The sequence below is a fragment of the Ciconia boyciana genome, chromosome 24, assembly GCF_034638445.1.
Source record: "Ciconia boyciana chromosome 24, ASM3463844v1, whole genome shotgun sequence".
In the NCBI taxonomy this organism is placed as follows: domain Eukaryota; kingdom Metazoa; phylum Chordata; class Aves; order Ciconiiformes; family Ciconiidae; genus Ciconia; species Ciconia boyciana.
The window spans coordinates 3,801,834-3,824,717 of NC_132957.1; the positions used below are offsets into that span (position 1 = coordinate 3,801,834).

Genomic DNA, 22,884 nt, shown 5'->3' on the forward strand with positions numbered 1-22,884 from the left:
GGCTTGTAGCGGTTTTCCCTCACAGAGGGAGAGGACACAGCGTTGCCGCGGCAACGCGCCGCGCGCTGCGGGACCCCCCGCTGCCTGCAGGGGGCGCCGCAGAGCGGCGGGCGCCGCGGCGGCAGAGCCATGGCGGACTACGAGGCGGTGCAGCGCGGGCCGCTGCGGCTGAAGGGCAGCGGCGCGGCCCTGGGGGCCGGCAAGCGGTGAGGAGAGGGAACCGGGGGGACCGGGGAGGGCAGCCGGGGCTGGGCGCTGACCGCCCTCTACCCGCAGGAAGAAGAAGAAGGCGAAGGACAAGGCCCAGATCCTGGAGCAGATCGTGAGCAGCAAGAAGCAGGAAGAGGAGAAGAAGCGCGGCCTGGACAAGCGGACGCCGGCGCAGGTGGCCTACGAGAAGATGCAGGAGAAGCGGGTAGGGCTGCCCTGCCTGGGCCAGACCCCGTCTGGGGACTCGGGCGGGGATTTAAAAACCCCAGTCGAGCCCTTAGATGCGGCCCCTGAGGGGCTACAAGTGCTGGAAGTAACTGGCCTCTCTTGTGTCTTCCTCTAGCAAATGGAGAGGATCCTGAAGAAAGCGTCGAAAACCCATAAGCAGAGAGTGGAGGTAAGCTAAATTATCCCGATTTGCTCAGGCCGGTGTGTATTTATCAGCACGCAGGCTCCTTGGGCTGGAGGAACTGTTTCGCCTTTGTGAAGCACTGAAGCAGGGAGGCAGAGGGTCTTGTGGTTCAGTGGTGGTGATGTCAGTGCCAAATATTAAACGTTTTCTTCCTCTTTCTCTCCCCTAGGATTTCAACAGGCACTTGGATACTCTGACGGAGCATTACGACATTCCTAAAGTCAGCTGGACTAAGTGAATGGACTGCTTTTCAAGGCCTTGGATCAGGAGTTGTGTTTTGTTTGTATTGAACAGGGTTGCCATGTAAATCTGTGCATTCTCCATATTGTATGTTTAATATATCTTCTGAGCGTTTATGACTTTGTACTGTCTTATTTAATTGTTTTGTTTTTGAAAACCCAGTATTCAGTGAAGTCTCTTCTTGGCTGATGAGCTCTAATTTATATAGGTGCAGAGGGCTATCTTTCTTTTAGTGCTTAGAGCAGGATTAAGGCCAAAATAAATTGCTGGAAAGTGTTCCTTTATTTGATACTAACAGTTCGCCTTTTTGGAAGTGAAGAGTCTGATGGCCTCGCATAGCCTAAGCTTCTCTTGAAAGTTATAGGAATTGTATAATTTCTATCTAGAGTTCTTTTTGAGGTGGGGGGGTCTGCTATAACTTGTAACTTTGATGTGACTTCTTATTAAAATGCTGCTTTTGTCATTTTTTGGTGCTGACTTACCTATAAAATCAGAGGCAGTGCACTGATGAAACAGTCGTTTGTGTGTGGAGTTTTTGAAGTGCCTTGCTTGCCTTTACAGTTCTTACTCCCTTTGAGAGATGACGTGTATCTTGATGTTTAAGATCCTAACATGCCTCTTAAACCCGAATATTGTTCTTGAACCCGAATATTGTCCCTCTGCTGTCACTGGTTGGGCCTTGGGTGCTCAGCCTCTGCCTGGGGCTCGCACCTCAGCCTGCCCAACCCTCCCCTGTGGGCTGCGGCCCGGCGCCGTTAGCGCCCAGCCCCGCTCCTGGTGCTGTTTGGGCGCTGTGGGACCGATTCCCAGCGGGGAAAAAGACCCCGGGGCAGCCCACACCGGGACTATTTAACAGGCGGTGAGTCGCACTGTTCATCCGCGGCCGTGGCGGAGCCCTGCGCGTATCCCTCCCGCGGGAGCCGGGCCTCGTTTCGTCACTTCCTGCCGGAAGTGCCGGTGCGGGAAGCGGAAGTCGGTGTGTCTGTGGCCGGGCGACACGGCGGCCCGGGCGGGAGGCGGCGGCGGCGGGGCGGCGATGTCGGCCAGCGCCGTCTACGTGCTGGACCTGAAGGGGAAGGTAAGGCCCGGGCCGCGGGGGGCTCTGCGGGGCCGAAGCGGAGGGGCCTCCCTCGCCCCGGGCCGCTGAGGGGGTCGGGCAGGCTCCGGTCTGTGAGGGGCCCTGGGATGCGGGGGTTCCCCGGCCTCGTCGGGGTCTGCGGCAGCCGCTTTCCCCTTCCCGGCCCCTCCCGGTTTTACATGGCACTGCAGGTCCGAGCTGTGACAGGGGAGTCGTGGCCTGTGTCTCCTCTTGGCGGTTGCAGATGCCGAGGGAGGCGGCTGCTGGTAGCAGACGTGCCAGCAGGGCCCTTGGGCATCCCACCGGGGGTAATTAATCTCTGCCTTAATTGGAGGTAGTTTGTCTCAGAAGAGTTGCATGTTTACCCATCTTAAAAGCATTATGAAGGTGTGTGCAGCATTAGGTGCAGAATAACTCTGGAAAATATTAATACATGACCTTGCAATGAAAGATTAGGATTTATGTTCTAATCAGCAACGTATTTTGGCATTGTGATTTGCATTTATAGAATGCACAGAGGCTAGAGTGAAGCTTGGTGACTTAAAGTTACTTAAAGAGGCCTTCCAAATATCTTGTGCATTGGTCTTGCGTGGTAACATCATCTCATGAAAGAGGAAAAAAATACACGGATTTTGTTCCTCTCTTTATAGGTTCTCATCTGTCGGAATTACCGTGGAGATGTGGACATGTCCGAGGTGGAGCATTTTATGCCAATCCTTATGGAAAAGGAAGAAGAGGGGACGCTTTCTCCTATTCTAGCACATGGAGGAGTGCGTTTTATGTGGATTAAACATAACAACCTATATCGTATCCTTTACGCTGCACATAGCTCGCATATGCTGATGTGCCGAGCGCTGCTGTATTATGTGTGTTGTTTGTGTCTAAATGCAAAGCTGGAGAATGTGTGAAGCGACAGAAGGAGGCTCTATTAAAGTCATTTTATGCTTTACATAATGTAACGTGCACCAGCAGCGCAGGGTGCAGAAAAGTGGTTATATTAATTTCACTGTAATAAATTATTTCCTGAATTTTTATCTTCCTATCTCGCTAGAGCGGAGGTACTGTTAATTAACTAATGCTTAGGTTTTTTGGCTAACTCTAATTGCCTAAAGGCTTTTAAAAATGCACTTGGTAAACGTTTTTTTGAATGGTGACTTTGAATGCGTGTTCCTGAACATCCTTTATCAGTTGTTGCAACTTCTAAGAAAAATGCTTGTGTATCACTGGTGTTTTCATTTTTATATAAAGTAGTTCAGGTGAGTATGACATTTCGAACGTAACCTCTGTCGTCTTTTCAGTTCAGTCTAAGTCTGATCTAAATCGAAGCGCGTAGAGCTTTCACATCTTTAAAGAACTCTATGGTAATAGCATTTTTACTTTATATTTGATTATTTTGTAGAACTATCTTCCTAACCACTAATAATGGAATTGATATTTTGTAGCTGAGTAGGCAAAGGATGTGACACAATGCTGTAAGTAGTTGCACAAGCCCTGAGAACACAGAGGAGAATTGTGAACTTGATGCATGAGTAGTGGCATATCATATAGATTCTATGTTTGGTTCATCTGTACCTGGCATGAAAAATATTTTCTCCAGAATAAATATTTTTCATAATAGTTAGAGTTGCTTCTAGGATTCTCTAGCTCTCTTTTAATTGAGGTGGGTTTCCTGAAGCTAATCTTCTGAACAGAATGCTGTTTGTGAATTACAGGGTTTGGTTTGGGGCTTTTAAAAAATTATTATTTTAGATGCAAGAATGTACTTCCTCAGTTAAGTCCTCCTTCTTCCCCTCTCTCCTGTCACTTTGTTTCAGGTTTTTTCTGAATATTTCAAGGAGTTGGAAGAAGAGAGCATTAGGGATAATTTTGTTATTATTTATGAGTTGTTAGATGAGCTTATGGATTTTGGTTATCCACAAACCACTGACAGTAAAATTTTACAAGAGTAAGTATCATTCTGCATCACTTACAGTGACAAACTCCTTGGAAAGTTTTGAGCATTCTTCCATATGCAAACAAATGTTTTGGCTTGGTCTAGTTATCAAAAAAATTGATTTCATTTTTTCATGCTGATTATGTGGCTGTAAAGGTACATCACTCAGGAAGGTCACAAACTTGAAACTGGAGCTCCACGTCCGCCTGCCACTGTTACAAATGCTGTTTCATGGAGATCAGAAGGGATAAAATACAGGAAAAATGAAGTGTTCTTGGATGTTATAGAGTCTGTTAACCTTTTGGTAGGTACCTTTAACTTTTAATGAGAATTGTAATGGGAAGCGTTGAAAAGGGCTTATTGTCTGAAAACCTGTAAGCGTACAATAAAAAGTCAGACTGACTGTGGCTGGTGTACTCTGCTGCTTAAAACAATGTCAGTCGTGAAGACTTGAGTGCCCACAAGGACATCCAGTAGACAAATAACGCTTTGCTTGTACGTATTGCTAATTTCTGGTATGTTCTTCACCAGAAGGGTTGTCAAGCATCGGAACAGGCTGCCCAGGGAAGTGGTGGAGTCACCATCCCTGGAGGTATTTAAAAGATGTGTAGACGTGGCACTTAGGGACATGGTTTAGTGGTGGACTTGGCAGTGCTAGGTTTACGGTTGGACCTGATGATCTTAAAGGTCTTTTCCAACCTAAATGATTCCATGATTCCTTTCCTCCTCTGTCTGTGCCCATCACCTCCCTTACCTAATTCTACTCTACTGGATTAATTTCTCAGGAGACAGACATCCAAGAAAACTTGGGACATGGGGATGGGGTGGGAGTATATCATGACATATCACATCAGAGCAATCTCACCTTTCTTTTCTTTTTTGTTTAGGTCAGTGCCAATGGAAACGTATTGCGGAGTGAGATAGTTGGATCCATTAAAATGCGAGTCTTTCTCTCGGGAATGCCAGAGCTGCGCCTTGGTTTAAACGATAAAGTTCTCTTTGATAATACAGGCCGTGAGTATTTTGGTGATATCTCAGCAATCATGAAAGATGTTATCTGAAGTCTTAGGTTTTGGGATGCTTGAGGTTCAGCTGAAAGGATTTGTTCTAAGATGATAGAAATACTCCCTTTATCAGGGTAGAAAACCACACGAGGTCTGTGGTAATACATGGTAGCCATCTAGGCTTCCTCATCGCTTATTTTTCATTGGGACTTCTGTAGTCCTAAAAACCTATAGCAAGCTAAAGAAAGTATTGGCTAAAACGTCAGCAGACAGCTACTTTGCTGTGTAACTGGCTGTGATGAGACTTCGGACATAATTTGTGTAGCGCCTTGAAATGTGTATTTTCTGCTAGGTGGCAAAAGTAAATCAGTAGAACTGGAAGATGTAAAGTTTCACCAGTGTGTTCGTCTCTCTCGCTTTGAAAACGACAGGACAATTTCTTTCATTCCGCCTGATGGAGAGTTTGAACTCATGTCTTACCGTCTCAATACCCACGTAAGTTTGGATGTTTGCATTTTTTTATGTTTTAGATAAAGTTTTAGATTGTAGGCAGAATTGTTGCAAGGCTTTCCCTTGTCATTAAGGCTTAATTACAAGGGTTTAAGGCTTTCCCTTAATTTTTTTTTTCTTAAAGTGTGGGCAGCATAGTAGTTTTCAAGTCAACTGTTACTAGCAAAGCTTTGTGCTCACTCTTTTTGGAGGAAGTAAGAATGAGTTTAGAAGTAACTTGGCAATAAGTGTCTCTATTTTCAACTGCTATTGAAACTGTTTCTGAAATATCGTTCCTGTGTTAACTTTTTTTTTAAGCTAATGTGATGAAATGTCTGTGTAGCAATTCATTGTGCTTGTCAGCAATGGTATTTATGTCATTTAATTTTATTAGAGTATGCTAGCCACAGTGATAAGGGTAGCTTTCCTTTCAGAAAAGGAAAAATTCAATATAGAGAAGGTCTATAATACGCAACAGGAGACAACAAATGAAAAGTTTAGTATTAATTTTTTATTTTAAGGGCAGTAGTTTGAATTAGAGTTATTTTTAGGGCTTAGTCATAGTTCAGTCCCTAGTGTGTTGAATTATCAAATATTTTGGAATGCAAGTGTTTGTTATTAGGGATTAATTTGAGATATACCTTTTTAAGCCTGTGATTCTTGTAACGCTTGGTCGTTGGTATATCAATGCTTGCTCATTTGTATAATTTTTTTTTTAATAGAAACACAACTCGTTTGTCATTTCGAACACCACAGACTTTCTGTTTTCTGTGGGGTTCATGTGTTGAGTGTAGCTTTAGGGGAAGCAACATTTTCATGACCGTGTCAAAGTAAAACTTACAACTGTTTTCCCCCCTTAGGTAAAACCACTGATCTGGATTGAGTCCGTGATTGAAAAACATTCCCACAGCCGCATTGAGTACATGATCAAGGTCAGAAGTTCAGAAATAATTATGGCTAATTTTAGTCTTCTCTTTCATTTGCTTTCAAAGCTTGACCAGCAGTATGTGCATTTTTGTACAAGTATTTAGTATTTCTGTGGGACATGCATATTTTTGAAAACTTCATTTGTAAGTTATGATCTCTGTGTTACAGTTCTGTTTCTCGGTGTGTAGACTGGTGTGGAGGGGATTTGTGTGTCTCGCAGCTTTCCAAACTCACTTGCATAATGGAAATATCGAGAGGCCTGCTTTTCTGATATTTTTTTTGTTCTTCTTTAGGCAAAAAGTCAATTTAAGCGTAGATCAACTGCCAACAATGTGGAGATTCACATTCCGGTTCCAAACGATGCGGACTCGCCAAAGTTTAAAACCACTGTTGGAAGTGTCAAATGGGTTCCAGAGAACAGTGAAATTGTCTGGTCCATTAAATCTTTTCCAGTAAGTGTTATTTTTAGTCTTATTGCCTAATAGTGTAATAATTACTTAATGTTAATATTTTATGAATGTTCAGACCCTGCCTAAAGTAAATTCTAATAGTATCAGACAAGCAGTATTGGCCTCTTCCTCTTTTCCCTTGGATGAAGGCTTGGAACTTGCTAATAGATGTTTGAGATACTGTTGTTTATAAATTTTTTTGTTTTTAATTGGGATAATTTTTCAGAACTAGGTTAGAGAGCAGATTTTTGAGCAATGTCTGTGGATGGTGTAATCTCTTGGCCTAGATTTAGCAGCAGCTGTTTTAGTTTGTCAGACTGTGCTTCTTGGGTGGTTCCATGAGCATGAGCTCTTTCAAATGCTAATGGTGCGGTAGTACAGCTGTCTGTCACCATTTAAGCAGAATGGTCAGTGGTACCCTTGCCTTTTGAGTATGAGGCTTGAAGAAAATCAATTATGCCTCAGGCTGGTCCTGATTTGATCTGTATCTTTAAAAAAAAGTATTTTTAAAATAAAAACAAGAGCTCACTTTTAAGCCCTAGTGAAGAGCTGAAATGAATAGTGGAGATCAGCAATTTGACATTAAGAAAACCACTTGTATCGTTGCAAGTTTTTTTATTTTTTGTTTCAAGAAAAAAAAAAATCTCTCCCTTTTGGGTAGGGTGGAAAAGAATACCTGATGAGAGCTCACTTTGGACTTCCAAGTGTTGAAGCTGAAGATAAGGAAGGAAAACCTCCCATTAGTGTCAAGTTTGAGATTCCATATTTCACCACTTCAGGAATCCAGGTTAGTAGTTGAAAATAGAAATACTGCTAAGTTAACATGCTAAAACACAAGTTTTTCTCATCTTCTTGATGATTCGTGTTCAATGTTATCCATAAAACATATTTTTGACCAAAAAAATTTTTTTCTTTTTTTGCCAAATGCTGCTTGGCTGACATGGGAGGCTTTATTTCTTAACATATCTTTCTTTCCAGGTTCGCTACTTGAAGATAATTGAGAAGAGTGGCTATCAGGCTCTCCCGTGGGTTCGTTATATTACCCAGAATGGAGGTAAATGGAAGACAATAGACTGTAGACGGCTCCAACTTGTGTGTTTTGTTTCTCCAGCATACACCTACAAATAGAAACACACAAAACCAGTTTGCTCATATTCTTGAGTATTAAACTATACGGTTTAGATACATGTTAGATTAAGGTATGCTGCTTTTTCCAGTCACCTTTTTTTGGTGTCTTAATGAAAGACCCAATGGGATAATTCAGTAATGCTGTTCAGGTATTTTGTAATTGAGCTGGGATTTGGTGAGATATTTTGAATGTAAATTTAAAAAGAAATTGCTCACATGTATCATTCTGCCAGCTTTAAGATGTATAAGACACTGTCTACTAAAAGATACTAGATTGTTAGCAAGTAAAAGTGGTGGGGTTTGGTGGTGGTGGTTGTTGTTGTTTTTCTAATCTAACTTTTTCTGGCATGGAAGCATGACAGCCTGCAATTACCTTAATGGCTTTAGAGCTCATTATCATGGCCATTCTAAGCAAAGATCTGGTTTTATTTTATATGACTTCATCCCAATTTGCTGATCTGCTTTACTACTTTTAGTGAGACAATTTACTAAAACTGGTTTTTGGATTGTTTTTTTTCCCGTTTACAGACTACCAGCTTCGAACACAGTAAAACACCTCACAAGCACCACAGACGACAAAACTTCAGGCCTAGAATTTGTTTGCAGAAGCTTCTGTGGTACTGAGAGCTGTGAATGTTGTTGCCAAGGGTCTTGTTTCTGCAATCTTGGATTGGCAGGAGAAAGATTGGAAAATTACTGTTTTCAATAATGTGTTTGAGCATTTGAACCATTAGTATTGATTGTGTGAATATTTATTTCATTCTTAGAACATGCTGATCTTGCTGCTAAATGCTAATTACGTTAGGAGTAGCAGTTATCTTGAGGAGCCAGGAATACAGAATGAACCTTGAGAATGTCTTGTCAATGCCTTGTCCGTTACATTCGCAGTTTCTAGTATTCATGTTTTAGGATCGCTAAAGACATTGGCAGCATTATTCTACAAATTAGGGAGACGATTGTGCAATTAAATGACTGCTGAACACTTAGTTGTATTTAGCCCAAGGTATTTATTTTTTTCTGGGCATATGGGTGCCTTAACTCATTCAAAGCTCTGTTAACTTATAAAAATTTACGGAATATGAGTTAAAACTATCTGAAGTCCAAAAATACTATTTGTTCTTTTTGCATGGTTTCAAACCAATTAATCGGACAGAATAACTTCAAGTGAAGGGTTTGGAAACAAACAAAAATATGGGTTTGTTGAAGACTAAGTTAACTGAGACCAAGAGATCACAGAAGTAAATGTCTATGGGAACGTCTCTGTGGAAGCATGATGATTGCTAGTGCGAGTTAGTCGAAATGCAGACTGAAGAGTTTCAACCCTGTGATACCCCTAGGGCATGGAAACCCTATGCCAATTGACTAGCATTTGCCTTTTTTTACCTGCTATTCGTAAAACAAGTTCAAAACTGTAATATGTAGGCATAAGAGCTTAGATTAATTATTAAAAAAAAAAAAAGACCAAAACCATTTTGGAGGTGATGAAATTTGGTAGGAAGATTGGTTTTTTATTAATATTTTCTCAGATAATAGTAATATACTCCAACCTCTTCCTGAAAATTGATTGTTGTTTATGAAGAGACTGATAAAAATACAGTTGCCATCTTTCTTCCAGCTTGCCTTTGTGTTAATTTAGGGCAAATATTTCCCTTTTTTGCTATAGTTCACTAGAATTGTTTAACTTCATTTGCCCTAAGGGGGATGCTTCCTCTCTCAGTCTTTTCAGTTTGTGAACAGCTATTATTATAACTTCCTGGCAGAATGGATAACAGTTCAGAATGTTATACTTAAAGGTATTATTTTTTTTTACATGCCATTTCATTTTTTTTCTGAGAAGCTAAGATTGGCATGGGTGTACATAGTTTGATTTTTCAGAAAAATTTTGATGGTTATCAGTATTTTCTTTAAACAATTTTTAGACTGTTTTGGTTTGAATTTAGTACTCCTGACAGATGCTAAACTTAAACCATCAAAATCTAAATATATGTCTGCAAACATGATGTAGTACACTGTGCGCAAAGTTCTCCACACCACTCTGTTGACAGTCCTTGACTCTCCCACAAGATTGAGAAGATACTTCAGTCAACGTCCCCACTAAATCTTTGTAGACTATACATATACCTGTGATACGATAAATACTATTAGCAAAAAATCAACTAAATTCCCCTGAGATGCAGCTGCTGTAACGTTACAGGAAGAGCTGCCTCAGAGAGGACCGATACCTGAAGGTATCTAGGCAATAACCAGACAGCTGGTTAGGCAACGATAGGTGTGCACATGTATATTCTGCAGTAAGGTTACTGTATTTGTCACCCAACAAGCTTGATGCTGAAACAAATTAAATAATCTTGATCAAGATTTTGGTTCCACTACTCATTTTCATTTTAACAATTAAGCTTATGACTGGACTAAACATTTTTATATTAAAACTGTAACTGGTTGACAAATCACTTCCTGATGACTCTCTTCTTCAAAGTGTTCGCTTTAGTTATTTGCCTGTAAAATGTGACTTTTAATAGCTTCATTTGTTTTCCTGTTGAAGGTTGTATCTTGCGGACCAGAACAGTGTTTTCTCATATTTTGTCACAATTTGACTCTGTTTTGATGATGGGGCATCAGCCGTGCTTGTCCAGGAAGTAATAAAGGGCAAAAAGTCCTCTTTGAATCAGTTGTGCTTCACTTGCTCTTTTTTCAGTTTGATCTACAGCAAGTTGTAGCCTTTAATCTTAGAGTACCCTCAGTTGTTCTAATATGAGGCCTGGGTAAGTGGAACTGAACCTCGTAAAAGCTGAAAGTATTCATATTCCTGACTTTTTTACCAAATACTGACAAAATCTTTGCTTTTCTATTGTTCTCTGCAAAATTCGCCCATGCACCATCAAATTAGTGCTCATTAGCACCCTCTGTTTCAGAAAGCAAAAACCAACCCACCTCTTCATCCATTCATTGTTGAAATGTAGGGTCCCTGTGTACTTACACAGGCATAAAGGCAGAAACAGAGATGTGATACTATTCTAGCACTAGCTCTTGTTCAAGGAGTAACTTTTTTTTCTGTAAGTTTTGTTCTTTGAGCAACTGCTAAATCTTTCTTATCTTGGTGGCTTCTGTTCTCCACCTAGTGTGGAAAAATGTAAATTTGATGGTCTGCCACTATGTTACAGGTAAGTGCCTAATATAAAATACTTTTAAAAGACAATTTGCCTAATTCAAATAAGCAGTAAAGTGTCTCAGCTGCGCTTTCAGCTCGACGTGGTTTCATAGCTGCGTTACCTGGAATTTGGAACATCAAAAGACTAAACTTCTCAAGTGGCTCTGAAAACACACGTCTGTTTCTAATACTAAGCCAGCAATGTTTAAATGTTCTCCGCAGTCTGGTTTTTTGTAATTAGCTGGGAAGCAGGCTATTTTCTTCTCAGCAAGCTCAAGTGTGTTTCCGCTGCTCTATCCTTAACACGGACTGCTGGATCAGAATATTTCAGCAGCAGGAAGCAGTCCCCCCTTTCCCTCTCCGCAGGCATGCAAAACTGTAACCTCATCTACGCATTATTTAATTGCTAACTGATTAGATAGCTGTTCCTCAAGGTGCGTCAGCAGCACTCCCCCATTGGCGTAAATAGGTAGCTTTACTTCCTGTAGCGGTGGGTATGTGTATCTGATATCTTGGCTTTCTTAGAATGAAAAATTGCAACAAACTGCTGTTGGGTTTGTTTTTTCCTCCCCTCCATGGCCAGTTCTGCCAGTAGATGGCATTCTGAGCACGCTGCATGCTTCCCATTAACTATCTGAAAGAGTTATACACTCAAACAGTATGTAGAAGATGCATCTTTTGATTTGGAAGGTATTTTTTAGTTCCTCTGAGTTCATTAAAAAACCCAAAAACTAGAATATTTTTTTTTTAGGCTTATGCAGTATGATTCTTGGACTTCAGTAACTTTGTGATTTAGTTTGAGAGGTTTCTGTTATGGTTCTTACTTCTTTCTGTTACTCTCACGTGGCTGATTATGGTAATGCTGCAAAACAGAGTAGAGGGCATCAGCGCAAAGGGAAGGGATGAGCCGCTCTGCAGAGCCAGAGAAGCAGCTACGCAGAGTTGTACGCTGGTGGTGGTGGACATCGCTGGGTCACAAAATTAAGACTCAGCTGGTGGTCTGAAAGCTCCTGTTTGATACAACAAATGAGAGAGTATCTTTTTTTTTTTTCCCCCCACTTGACTACCTCTAGAGAAAATTGGTTTTGTCTCGATAAAAGAAGCCAGAACGTACCTCCCAATCAAGTAAAATGGGTGCATTAGAAAAGCTTCATTCCACCTCTGTCTTCTAGCTAGGGAGATTCTTTCATTGGTTTTCTTTTACATGTTTCTACTCTTCCTTCCTTCTTGCCATCCGTCCATGCCTGTATACTGTTTGGACTGCTTGTATTTGCTTCCCAACTCTAATTTGAGATGGTTTTGTCTATAAAACATTCTTACGCATAGAGACAATAAGACTTTATCCGCAGTGGGTTTGTCTCGGGTTAAGAGATTGCACCTGTTTATTTCTGACTTTATATTCTGTGACATGAGATGGGCTAAACCTTGGCACCTCTATCTTTATCTTCTGCCAAATGCAGTATGTTGCAATTTGTTCAGCGCTTTTTTCCCCCTCTGTGGTTGACACCCACTGCTGTTTGTAATTTCAGCAGCCCTGGCACCACAAGGGTTGATGGCCTTGCAGAAAATAGCGTGAGAGAGCAAAGTTAAGGGACAATACGAATAATCTTAATTGCTATGGTAATTAATTATACAACAATGTCATTTGTGCTACAGGAAAAGTTGTACTGAAATCATGAACGATCGTAAACCTTTTTTTCCACTGAATTTTGTGCAATCCGGAGTGTAATACAAGTCATGCCCTCCCTGTGCACAGATAAAACTTGTTTCTCTTGTAGTTACAGCACATTGTCTTGACTCAGCGTTTATGAAAGCAGAGTTAGTCACGTCTCTCGCTGTAGTCAGATGCAGGAGGTTCTCTTTTATAGCTATTTCGCTTTGTTATTAGCGCATTAGTTAAAGACTTTGGGTCCTCCTGTATTTCCTCCTTTCCCGGGGCTGGTGAACCGGGCTGTAACTCTGATCTCTTTGGCTTTGGCAGCGCAGGGTCTGTGTGCGGATCGTGGCCAGCTCTGGCTGTGGGCTCTTATGACGTGACCATTGCTCTGGGCAGCAGCGCGTCCGGCTCTGTTCCTTGCGCACCATTTCCTAAACAGAAAAACGTAATGTGTTTTTAAAGATAGGAGTTGTAGCTAAACTCGGTTCTGTGTTTGTTCTCCTGAAAATGAAGGATTCTTGTTTTATTAGGAGGTGTTCTGGGCTAAGTTCCCAGGAACTTGGTGCCAACAGCCATCTGAAATTGAGATCGTCAATAGCCCTGCAAAATCAAGGGCATCGCACGGGAGGATTAAAGCCACTTTTCCCACTTGAGCTGTTCTGCCGCTCTGTGGTTGTTGGAAGACTGGTTGAACCAGAGGGTTTGGATAACTTTGAGTTTAGTGTCAGAAATTATGCCCAGCTTAACCTTATGACCTCTCTCCTTCCTCTTCTCCCTTCGAGCTGCCAGCATGTCTTTATGCTCGTTCTGGTCTTGTTGACTGCCCTGGCAGTTGCAGCATTGCACTGTTGCAACTTCGTTGTGCTGTAGGTGGAATTACTCTGGGTTATTCTCAAAAAATTACGGACTAGAACCTGGAGCCTACAAGTTAATTTGCAGGCTGATGGTCAAATAAACAAGCAGAAACAGGCCTGAATCAAATGATCAGCAACGTGAAGAACAAGATGCTCCCAAAGTCAGCATGCTGGGCTACGGCCTGTTCTGGAGAAAGTTTTGTAGGCTTAGTTCAAATCTTGGCTGTGGATTTGTACCTTGGATCAAAGTTTTGTTGCAGGCCCTTCTCCAATATAAAGCAAAGAAACGTAAAACAACAAATATCTAGTGAAATCCAAACACGATCTGCTCTATGTTATGCTACAAAAATGAATGAACTCTGCCTCCCACCCTCTCCCACTGTGACTTGCTGTGAATAAGCACTGCTCAAAGGAAACTATCGCAAGAAGTTCTGCCTCTTTCCAGCAGGAATAACAATAGAGCAAGGAAAAACGCTGACTAGTTTCATCTCTGTTCTTCCAGTTGGGCAGGTACAGGTGAAGAGCGGATGGGGTGTTTTAAGCAGCATTGAAAGGACTCACCCTTAGCACAAAACTAAAGCCCGAATATTCAATTATAAGGCTTTAGAAGTATTTTTCTATTAAGTTAAGAAAAACTCTTTTCTGTCCTTCATAAGGAGCATCCTATACCTCATTTGAGACTTTCTTAGACCATCTGAAGCAGCATGGTTGTCGCACCACAGATTTTGAAGGACAGAAGAATATCTAGGGAAATCAGGCAGACTAGGCTGAATCCATAAATCTGTTATGTATGAATCTTCAAGCCACTGGGTTACAAGTCCTTGACGTACCTGTTGGATCGCAAGGAAGGCTCCACAGAGTGATTCCTTACCGGCAGACTCTGGATTGCGCTGTTAGGAAATTGGGTGTTGAGCCTATGCTCCAAATCGGAGAGAAGACAAATCTCACTCTGGCTTTTTCCACTTTAAGCCTTAGTTAAAGAGCTTGTAGCAGCTGCTGGTTCCTACCCATGTTCTGGTGAGTGTAAGCTTGCTGCACCAGCAGGGAATGAGGGATTTGAGAATCCCATAAAATCCAGGAGAGAGCAGAGGTACTGGGTTTCTTGTCATATCAATATCGGAGGATTTGCCCTAAGGGCTTTGTGAGTGGGCTGGCAAATACCAGTTGGGTGTCGGGTGGGAGATCTCAACTGTGCGTTAGAAATAGACAGTTAAGAGGTAATCTAATACCCAAATCCAGCTCTGGTTTTATATTTTCAAGAAGTTCTTCCTTAAAGCTCCTGGAGTGCTGCGTTCCAGGCTGTGTACTGGTGACGGCTGTGGTCTAGCCAAGGAGATGGGACAAAGCTACACGGACAGGAAGAGTTTGAAGAGACTTCAGTATAAAAGCTGGAGAAAACGCATGGAGGAAGGGATATGAATGCGGTCTGTTTAGAAATGCCAACGTTATAAACAAATGAAATCTGCTTTTTCATCTTCAAATGTAAAAAAAAAAAAGTCTATAAAGTTGAAAAGGAAATGTTTAAAATTGACAAAAGAAGATATTACAGTGTAAAATTCCACCTTGTCACTGTATTTGTTTAGAAAAGGACTTAACAGTCAAGCACTGCCCCGTGCCAGAGGTAGGAACCCTTTGCTCATAGAGCTGAGCTCTCATCTACGTTCCAGCCACCTCTAATTACTCCCTGACCAATAGCGAGCACATGGCAGCAGAACGAGTGTTTATTTTCTTTCTTGCTTATTTATTAAAACAAAAGCACAAGACAGAGCACTTCTACGTGTTGTGAACTCTACAATTGTTAAAGTTTCCGAGAGGTCACAAGGGTCCCAGATAACATTAGCAGCTAAATGCTATGTTGTCCTTTTGTGTTATCAACAGGAAACATCTTTACCGGCACAGGAACTACAGCTTTGTAATTGGCCTGGTGCAAGAACATGACAGTATTTTCTCATCCTATCAGGACTCGGATATTTTGGGAGCTGGTATATAAAGCTCGCAGCACACAGTGTCTTTTGGACATTAGGAACAGGTTCATGTGAGAAATCAGTGTGCTTTGCTATTTTAGTAGTTGCTATAGTTGCAGCATGAATGATTTTTCTTGCCCTGCACGGTTCAGGGTGGTATTTCATTACAGTCCATACATATATTTTTGTTATTTGAGTGCAGATGGACACATTTAAAGTAATGAACATGGTGATATAAGTCTTGTAAAGAAGCCTTTAGCAAATAAACAACGAATCCATAAATCATATCAATGCAGGCCTTGTTTAGCTTTCATTAAATACTCGCAGACTTCTATGGTGCAGGATTGAGCTCTATCCAAGCAAATTTCAGATTCGCTAGATGATAAAATGTTATATTTGGGCTCTGAAATAAGAAGCATTCCGTGCGCTGAATGATCTATGTGTTGAAAGGAACAGCCCTTCTGCCTCATGCAGTTAATGGCAAAAAAGTCTGGTAACATCTATAACTAGTATTAGATCAGAGCAAATAGCATTTAAATGGAGCTGTAAAGAGCTGAGCTGGAAGGGGGCCAATATTGCAATTAATATTCTGCACAGAATTACACCACTCGCTGATTATAGCAAACCTCATTCGGACCATTTGATAAAGCCAGAGTGGTTTTTTCCATAGCTGCCATCACTGTTTTGATCCAAAGTAACTGTAACTACTGAGAAGGAAAAACGACAACAACAAAACCCCAGCATGATGCTAGCCCAAAATTTGTCCTAAAAAGTGCATAATGAGAAATTCTAATAACGGGGGGTTCATTTTAATCCGTCAGAATAAACAGCACTACAGAACTTTTACTGCACTAATCCATGGCTGCTTTTATAGAGTTCCCAAAGGCAGATTTTCTAACTTCCATTCCTATTACAATTTTTCTTACACATCCCTTGACTTCAGAAATCCATGTTATTTCTATATAGGAAATACTTTGGTAGAGATGGGCGAAGGGATCATTTTGTTATCGATAAAACTGACTTCTACTATTAGGAAAGTCAGGATTTTGTTTTCCGTTTTATTCTATAACACACAAAAAACCTCAACCCAAAACTCAGCAGTCTGCAGGCTCGTTTCAGCACTTGGTCGGTCACACGAGCTTCATTTGGCACAAAGCAGCATCCCTCACCGATGCCGGCCCGTGCTGCGCCTGCCCTGTCCCAAACCGTCCTGATGTCTCTGGGCAAAGCCGGAGCCGTGCCACGAGAGCTGGGGAGCCGCAGCGCTCGAAAGGCTCTGGATTGCTGTGCAAAATTACGTCCCCAGACTTATCTCTGTGTATTGTGTCAAATACCAAAAATATCGGGGGCTGATGACAACAGGAGTTATTTTGGAGGGACTGACACAGATGGGGCATTGCAAGAGCTTTTTTTCTCACTCTTGCTCACTCTTGCAACATGCTGGTGGAGGTGGCGGGAAAGGAGGGAACATTTTGGTCTTCCTGACTTAAGCATTTAAGTAATCAAGCTCTCCGAGGCAGCAGTGTTGAAGCAGCTTGCTTTTTTTTTTTTTCCTAAGCAGTATTTCGTGACAGTATAGCCAGAGGGGTTTAGATTAATGAAGTGAAATTTTTTTGTAGCAAACACAAGTTTTTTTTTTTTTAATTGGGGTAGGAACATTAATTCAGCAGAGAAAAGAAACAGCAGCTGCAATGGCTGGAAGTTAAAGCTAAGCAAAGTCAAGTTAGAAAAGAAGTGTTTGCTTCCAGCAGAGAGTGTGTGTGTTTGTGTGCATGTGTTTGCTGCTGGAAGAATTGATGCAGGGGAGAGCTCAGAGGTCCTTGCGTGACGATGGGGGTATCTCCTCCAAAAGATGCACCTTCTCCAAAAGCTGCGGTCCCAGAGCTGCTGCTGCAGCAGCTTACGTCCATGGGCGTGGAATGGACTCCGTGCAGTGCATTATATTAAAGGTGATGCTCTAAAGGACCATAGCGGTCCCTCGCCTCCAAAACTTCGGAGTAATCCTTCCTAGAGGTTTCTTCCCCTGCTGAGCTCATCAAAGCTCCTGCCCTCGCAACAAGCCGCACACCTCCACACTCAGTTTAAATTTCCTGCAGGTGCCATGGGACGTCCCCGGCTGAGAGCGGGGCACCACGCGCTGAGTCAACATGCTGCACGGAGGGAGGCTGGTGCCCGGGTGCCTCCGTGGGCAGCCTGCGGCAGGATTACGTCTGCTCTCGGAGAACTTCTCACCCACGTTTCCTGCACCAATCCTGGGTGAGAGTGGCGGTCGTGCAAGGGCATGGGGGAAGCCAGCGGCGGGGGAAGGCATGACGGCGCATGGTATCTCCCGTCCTGCCTTGTTGGGCAGCTGGTACCAAAAATATTCTGTTCCCTGCCCTCCATCCGCATACACAGCCCATTGCTGGAAATACTGCCTCGTTTTTGGACTGAGTACCAGGTATTTTCCCCTTCCCTCCTCCAGGACATTAGTTACCCTATCCTTTGCCATATGGGTTAGAAGCTGTTGGCTTCATGCTTGCATGGGGGATGCTGGCCTCACGTCTCCTGGCTTCTGACCGCCTCCTCTCCCCATACCCACAGAGTGAGAGAGAATATAAATAATGAATATTATAACGTTACAGCTGCTTTTCCCCTGCATCCGTAGTGCATCTCTGAAGGGAGACTCTCAGCGTGCCTTTTTATGGTCCAACATTTAATCGTGCCCCATGCTGGATCCCATCAGCCACAGCCTTCAGTTCAGAGCCATTAAAAAGCTCTGTAAGCAGAGGAAAGGTTTCAAGACCATATTGCAGATACGGGGCCATCTTGGGGCACAGGAGGAATTAGCAGGTGTCGGTCACAACAAATTTCCTCCAAGGTCTTATTCCTGGCAGTGTGAGCACTGCTCTCCAAGGCTGCCCAGGTGCTGCAGAAGAGGTTATTTGCACAGCAAGGCACTGCGCTGAGCCTGTGTCCTATAAAGCAGAGCTTAAAGGGCTTGGGGAAAACCTGCTGGAGCCCGGGGAACGGGGCATGACTGAGCGGTGCCAAGCGAAGGTTCATGTTTTGGTGGAGCCTGACAAAAGCGGTTGCTGTTAACTGGAGTTACCAGTGCGGTGTCAGTGCTTTCTACGAAGGAAGCGCGAGTACAGCTGCGCTTTGCTCACAAGAAGGGTGAGGCATCCTACTTAGATTTAGCAAACCAAACCTTCTGCAGGGCTTTGAGAGGCTGCAAAGCACAAAGTTTGTAGCACCCTCAGGGTGGCGAGGTATCTGGGGCTGCAATTCTTCGTCTCTTTTTTTTTTTTTTGGGTGGCTCCGTCACTGCTTTTATCTTGGTCTACAACAGGGGAAGGACAGTTGTAGCTAATTCCCACAGGCCTGCAGCGCATCAATGAAATAAATTGGAAAAGCTCCTTAGAGAAAGGCAGAGAATTATTGCTATCAGTGTGGCTGAAAGTGAAAAGGCTGAAGAAGCCTTTGGCCCACATGGGGAGGAGACCATCTTCTTGTTTTTCTGATACTCTTGAAAAGAAACAAACAGCTGCTTTTCATTTTCTGTGTTAACCAGCACCATGGCTTCAGCAGGGGTCAGCGACGGGGTTGCTGTCGCAGCCGTCACCATGCTGCATGAGGCTGAGCTGAGCGGTGGCACCGCGCAGCAAGAGCAGCGAGCCAAAGGCACCCAGGAGCAGGGAGAGGGGCTGGGGCACAGTGGTGGGAAAATGTCCTGAATAGTAATTTTAATTTTTTTTAAAAAAAGAAGTCAAATCCAGCTTGTTTTAAAGCTGGATTGCCTTTTTAGCCACCATTAGAATGAAAGCAATTGGGCATCTATTAATTCCCATTCCCATACTGGGGCGTTGAACCTCTATTTGCACTAACAAAGAGCCAATGCTGAGCACGGTGCAAAGGATAAACGAACCTTTTCTATTATTCTGCAGAAAAATACACTCTTACAGTCTTCTGTAAAAATATCTTTGGGCAAAACAGATTATTTTGACTTTGGACAACATCATTCACGAAACGCTACGCCACAAGTTTGGTCTGAAGGAAACCACACACAATTTGACTCTTTTTATCTCCTATCAGCGGCGGAGAGCTCAGTGTGGTTACAGTTCTCCTCATTTCTGAGAAGAGAGGATCATATTTAATCATTGTGTCAGTTGGCACAAACACCATGTTTGTAGTGAAATGCTAAAAAACAGCACATTTATCTTTCCCTTGATCAAGATTCGTACGATAGACGCTCTTAACGTTAAAACTCATCAGTAATGAAGCATTTGAAGGGCTCAGCTACCCAGCTTGTTTACTGTAACTTATTTTAAAGAATGGTCTGACCTCCCCTGCCTAATATAACAAATGCAGTATCAGTAATGTCCACCCAAGGGCATTCGTTCCTTGGCAGACTTCGCTTTGGCTCGAAGATGTTATTCCTGGAGGGTTTTTTTGGGGGGGATGACAATGACTAACGTGCTTCACTGAGCAGCACATTTCAAAATCCAAAGTGCCTGTAGGGGTTGCCTCATAGCACGTCCTTACCAGCTGCACAAGCGGAGAAGCCAAGAGTAATTTGGAGGGAGAGCGAGATTTTGAAGCCCGGGGAGACCACTGCGATTCCCCAGCTGACCCACACCAGAAGGGCCAGAGAATTTCACCCGCCGTTTCCTGCAGCGAGCCCATCACCTTTGCTCAGAGCACTGCAAATCTCAGAGATATGCTATTGCATATGACGATATTACATCACCTGCTACTTAAACAGCCCTGATTCGTATTATTTTATTGGCACTGACTTGTGCTGCGGTATCGAGAAGTCCCAAGCACAGGAAAGCCTCTCCTGCACCGCAAAGTGAACAAGCAGCGAAGCGAAAAGGCAGTCCTTGCCCTAAAGAGCTCACTTATCACTCACTTCTAAATCCAGCTGGGTTTTAATCTCTTTTGTAGGGCCAGCCTCTGTACAATACCCACCTTGCACAGAAAGTGTCAATGATAGGAAAGGCTGAGAGCTCAAGGAGACGGGCAATGCTGTTGGTGAGGTGCAATGAGTTTTGTGTGTGCTCAGACTGCAGTTTCAAAGAAGACAATAAGTTTAAAGAATTGCTTTTCTGCAGGAACGGCTATTTGAACTCTCAGCTCTCGGAAAACCAACAGGCGGAGGCGACAACGCCAGGGTCTCGCTGCCTGGCACCCAGGCACTGCAGGGACAGGGGCTGTCATGTCCTTCTCCAGCAGCGTCTCACCCAGCCACAGCAGCACCCTCCAAATCAGCTCCAAAGGAAAAAAGGACCATTGCTAACAGTCACGCTGATTTACGCTGTGTCAGCTCAGCCCCTGCATCAGGTGCTGTACAGCAGCTCACGGTTTGTGGGACCATTGCTTTCATAGAGGTTTGAGTTTCAGTGGTTTCTAACAACTTGTTCGGTTGATACGAAATTGTGGAGGAGTTGAAAACTCAGCTGTGCTCTTGGCAAAACCTAAGCCCAACAGCCAAGTGAAAAGCCAATACACAAGGCAGCGCTTAGCCCGCACCGTGTCCCTGTAACGACTCGTTACGCCCCTGAAGCTGCCTGTTTTCTTCCTGCCACCAATATCCCATTGCCGCCCCAGTGCCAGTGACTCCTTAAAGGCGTCTGGCCGCACTTTGCAGGATTGTCCCTTTGCAGAAGCATCTGGGATGAAAAATTGACCTGCTCCTCTGCTGCCACAAGCCCATTTACTTGGGAAGCGCTGACAGGTGGCCGAAGGCACAGGCAGTGGCAAGATGGAAAAGGCACAGCGTCAGCGTCGCATCTCATAGCAACCCTCCCCACAGCACAGCTGATCTGGCAGCATCGTAGGAGAGGTGGGGTTGGCTTACAAGCAAAAAAATCCCAGTCAACCAAAAACGCCCAGATGAACTCACGATAGGACAGCTCGTGAGATTTATAGCGGTGGGGTAACCCTGCGAGGGGTTGCCTTGTGCTTTGTTCTCCCACCTTTTTAAGGCTGGAGCCTTGGACGGGCTTTCTTGGGAGGTTTAATTGGGGCGTGCTTGTTTTGTGCCATTTGTTGCTGAGCTAGTGATGGTTTCTGTTGTATTTATACATACATTATATGTATTTATACATACAACAAGGGGTTTTGTGGTTTTTTTTTTCCAAAAAAATATACTGAAACATTTAATTCCAAAAACCTGCACTATGGCTAAATAGCTTCTTTTTGCACAGACAGCTCTGTCTATAGAGTCAAGAGCCCTTCCCCTGTTGTAGCCTTCCTCCAATGCACCTCTCAGATAAAATCCTTGGGGGGATATATATCTATATGTGTGTGTGTGAGTGTGTGTGCATGCATCTAAATATAGGTTATATATATATGTTTTATATATGTTATATATACGTAAATATATATAATTTAATCAGAATGCAATGACTTAACTATGCTTGCTCTAAAAATGAAGTACCAATAAAAGATGAGTTATTATGTTCTAAGTCTCTATCAGTCAGGAAACTGGACCTTTGCTAATATTAACAATTGCAGCACCTCATACTTACTGTCCATGACAATATTTTATAGAAAAGCAGAAAGCACTGAGTGAAAAAAAAAAAAATCCCAACCTGAGGCCAGCACAGGCCAGCTTTTTCACTCGCTGCTCGCAAGGAGGGAAACAACTTTCATTTACGTGGCGGCTGCGAGGGAGCAGGTGTGCAGCAAGCGGCCGACCGAGCTGGAGCTCAGTTTCGAGGCTTGACTTTCAGGGAAATGGGACCAGAGATGCACACATCTCTCAGTTTCACTGGCTGGATGGCATTTTATTATAACCTGGAGGCTTTTCTCTCTCCGGAGGCTTTCCTCTCTCCTGTCTCAGTGCGTCTTAGACGAAGGGAATTGACTGTCCTGTTAGAGTAAATGGAGAGCTGATGCTCATACGGTTGATTTAATACTTTGATACTATGTTGACTGAACCCAGATACAAATCCTAAAGACAAAGCCGTACATCCTGAAGCATTCAAAATGCTTTATTTCATCTGTCGTCCCATATTGAAGTATTCTGAGCGTCTCAGGAAGGCTTAAGCATCTTTGGACATGGCCATTTGGGCTGGACTGCCAAAGAAGCATCTACAAAGATCCAGGATAAATCCACCCCACCAAAAAAAAATCATTGCTGTGCCATAGCCCCTAGGCTGAAAACCCAGGAAAAGGGCAGCTCAAGCAAATGTTTGTTGAAAGAAAAAAAAGAAAAGAAAAACAAAACTTGGGGGGAGGGAGGGGGTTGGCCAAACACATCTCTTGAAGTTTTCTGCAGGTGGTTTCAGTTTCAAAGCCACTTGTGTCCTTTACTACAGGGTATGTGGCTGTCCACAGCCCCTTGAAGTTTACTGATCGACTGTTAAGCTGCTGGAGCTAATAGCAGGGCTTTATATAGGCGAGTT

General features: G+C 43.2%; 2 protein-coding genes across 2 annotated transcripts; both read left to right on the forward strand.

Moving 5' to 3' along the window:
• The first annotated feature begins 56 nt into the window (after positions 1-56).
• FAM32A (family with sequence similarity 32 member A) lies at positions 57-1,375 on the forward strand. The gene is made up of 4 exons (XM_072845759.1): positions 57-206; positions 277-415; positions 554-607; positions 792-1,375. The coding sequence occupies exons 1-4, from the start codon at positions 130-132 to the stop codon at positions 858-860; spliced, it is 339 nt and encodes a 112-aa protein (XP_072701860.1). The 5' UTR covers positions 57-129; the 3' UTR covers positions 861-1,375.
• A 415-nt stretch (positions 1,376-1,790) lies between these two features.
• Positions 1,791-10,228, forward strand: AP1M1 (adaptor related protein complex 1 subunit mu 1). The gene is made up of 12 exons (XM_072845552.1): positions 1,791-1,940; positions 2,591-2,747; positions 3,129-3,196; positions 3,755-3,885; positions 4,030-4,177; positions 4,761-4,887; positions 5,230-5,372; positions 6,227-6,298; positions 6,587-6,745; positions 7,404-7,529; positions 7,721-7,796; positions 8,399-10,228. Exons 1-12 carry the CDS (start codon positions 1,899-1,901, stop codon positions 8,419-8,421), a joined length of 1,272 nt encoding a protein of 423 aa, XP_072701653.1. The 5' UTR covers positions 1,791-1,898; the 3' UTR covers positions 8,422-10,228.
• Positions 10,229-22,884: the final 12,656 nt, after the last annotated feature.

Bases quoted from the DNA above. Each gene is read 5' to 3' on its own strand.
- FAM32A (XM_072845759.1), top strand. From the start codon at position 130: ATGGCGGACTACGAGGCGGTGCAGCGCGGGCCGCTGCGGCTGAAGGGC. The intron at 207-276 runs GTGAGGAGAGGG...CTCTACCCGCAG, and splicing joins GCCCTGGGGGCCGGCAAGCG to GAAGAAGAAGAAGGCGAAGG. The intron at 608-791 runs GTAAGCTAAATT...TCTCTCCCCTAG, and splicing joins CCCATAAGCAGAGAGTGGAG to GATTTCAACAGGCACTTGGA.
- AP1M1 (XM_072845552.1), top strand. From the start codon at position 1,899: ATGTCGGCCAGCGCCGTCTACGTGCTGGACCTGAAGGGGAAG. The intron at 3,197-3,754 runs GTGAGTATGACA...ACTTTGTTTCAG, and splicing joins TTTTATATAAAGTAGTTCAG to GTTTTTTCTGAATATTTCAA. The intron at 7,797-8,398 runs GTAAATGGAAGA...TCCCGTTTACAG, and splicing joins TTATATTACCCAGAATGGAG to ACTACCAGCTTCGAACACAG.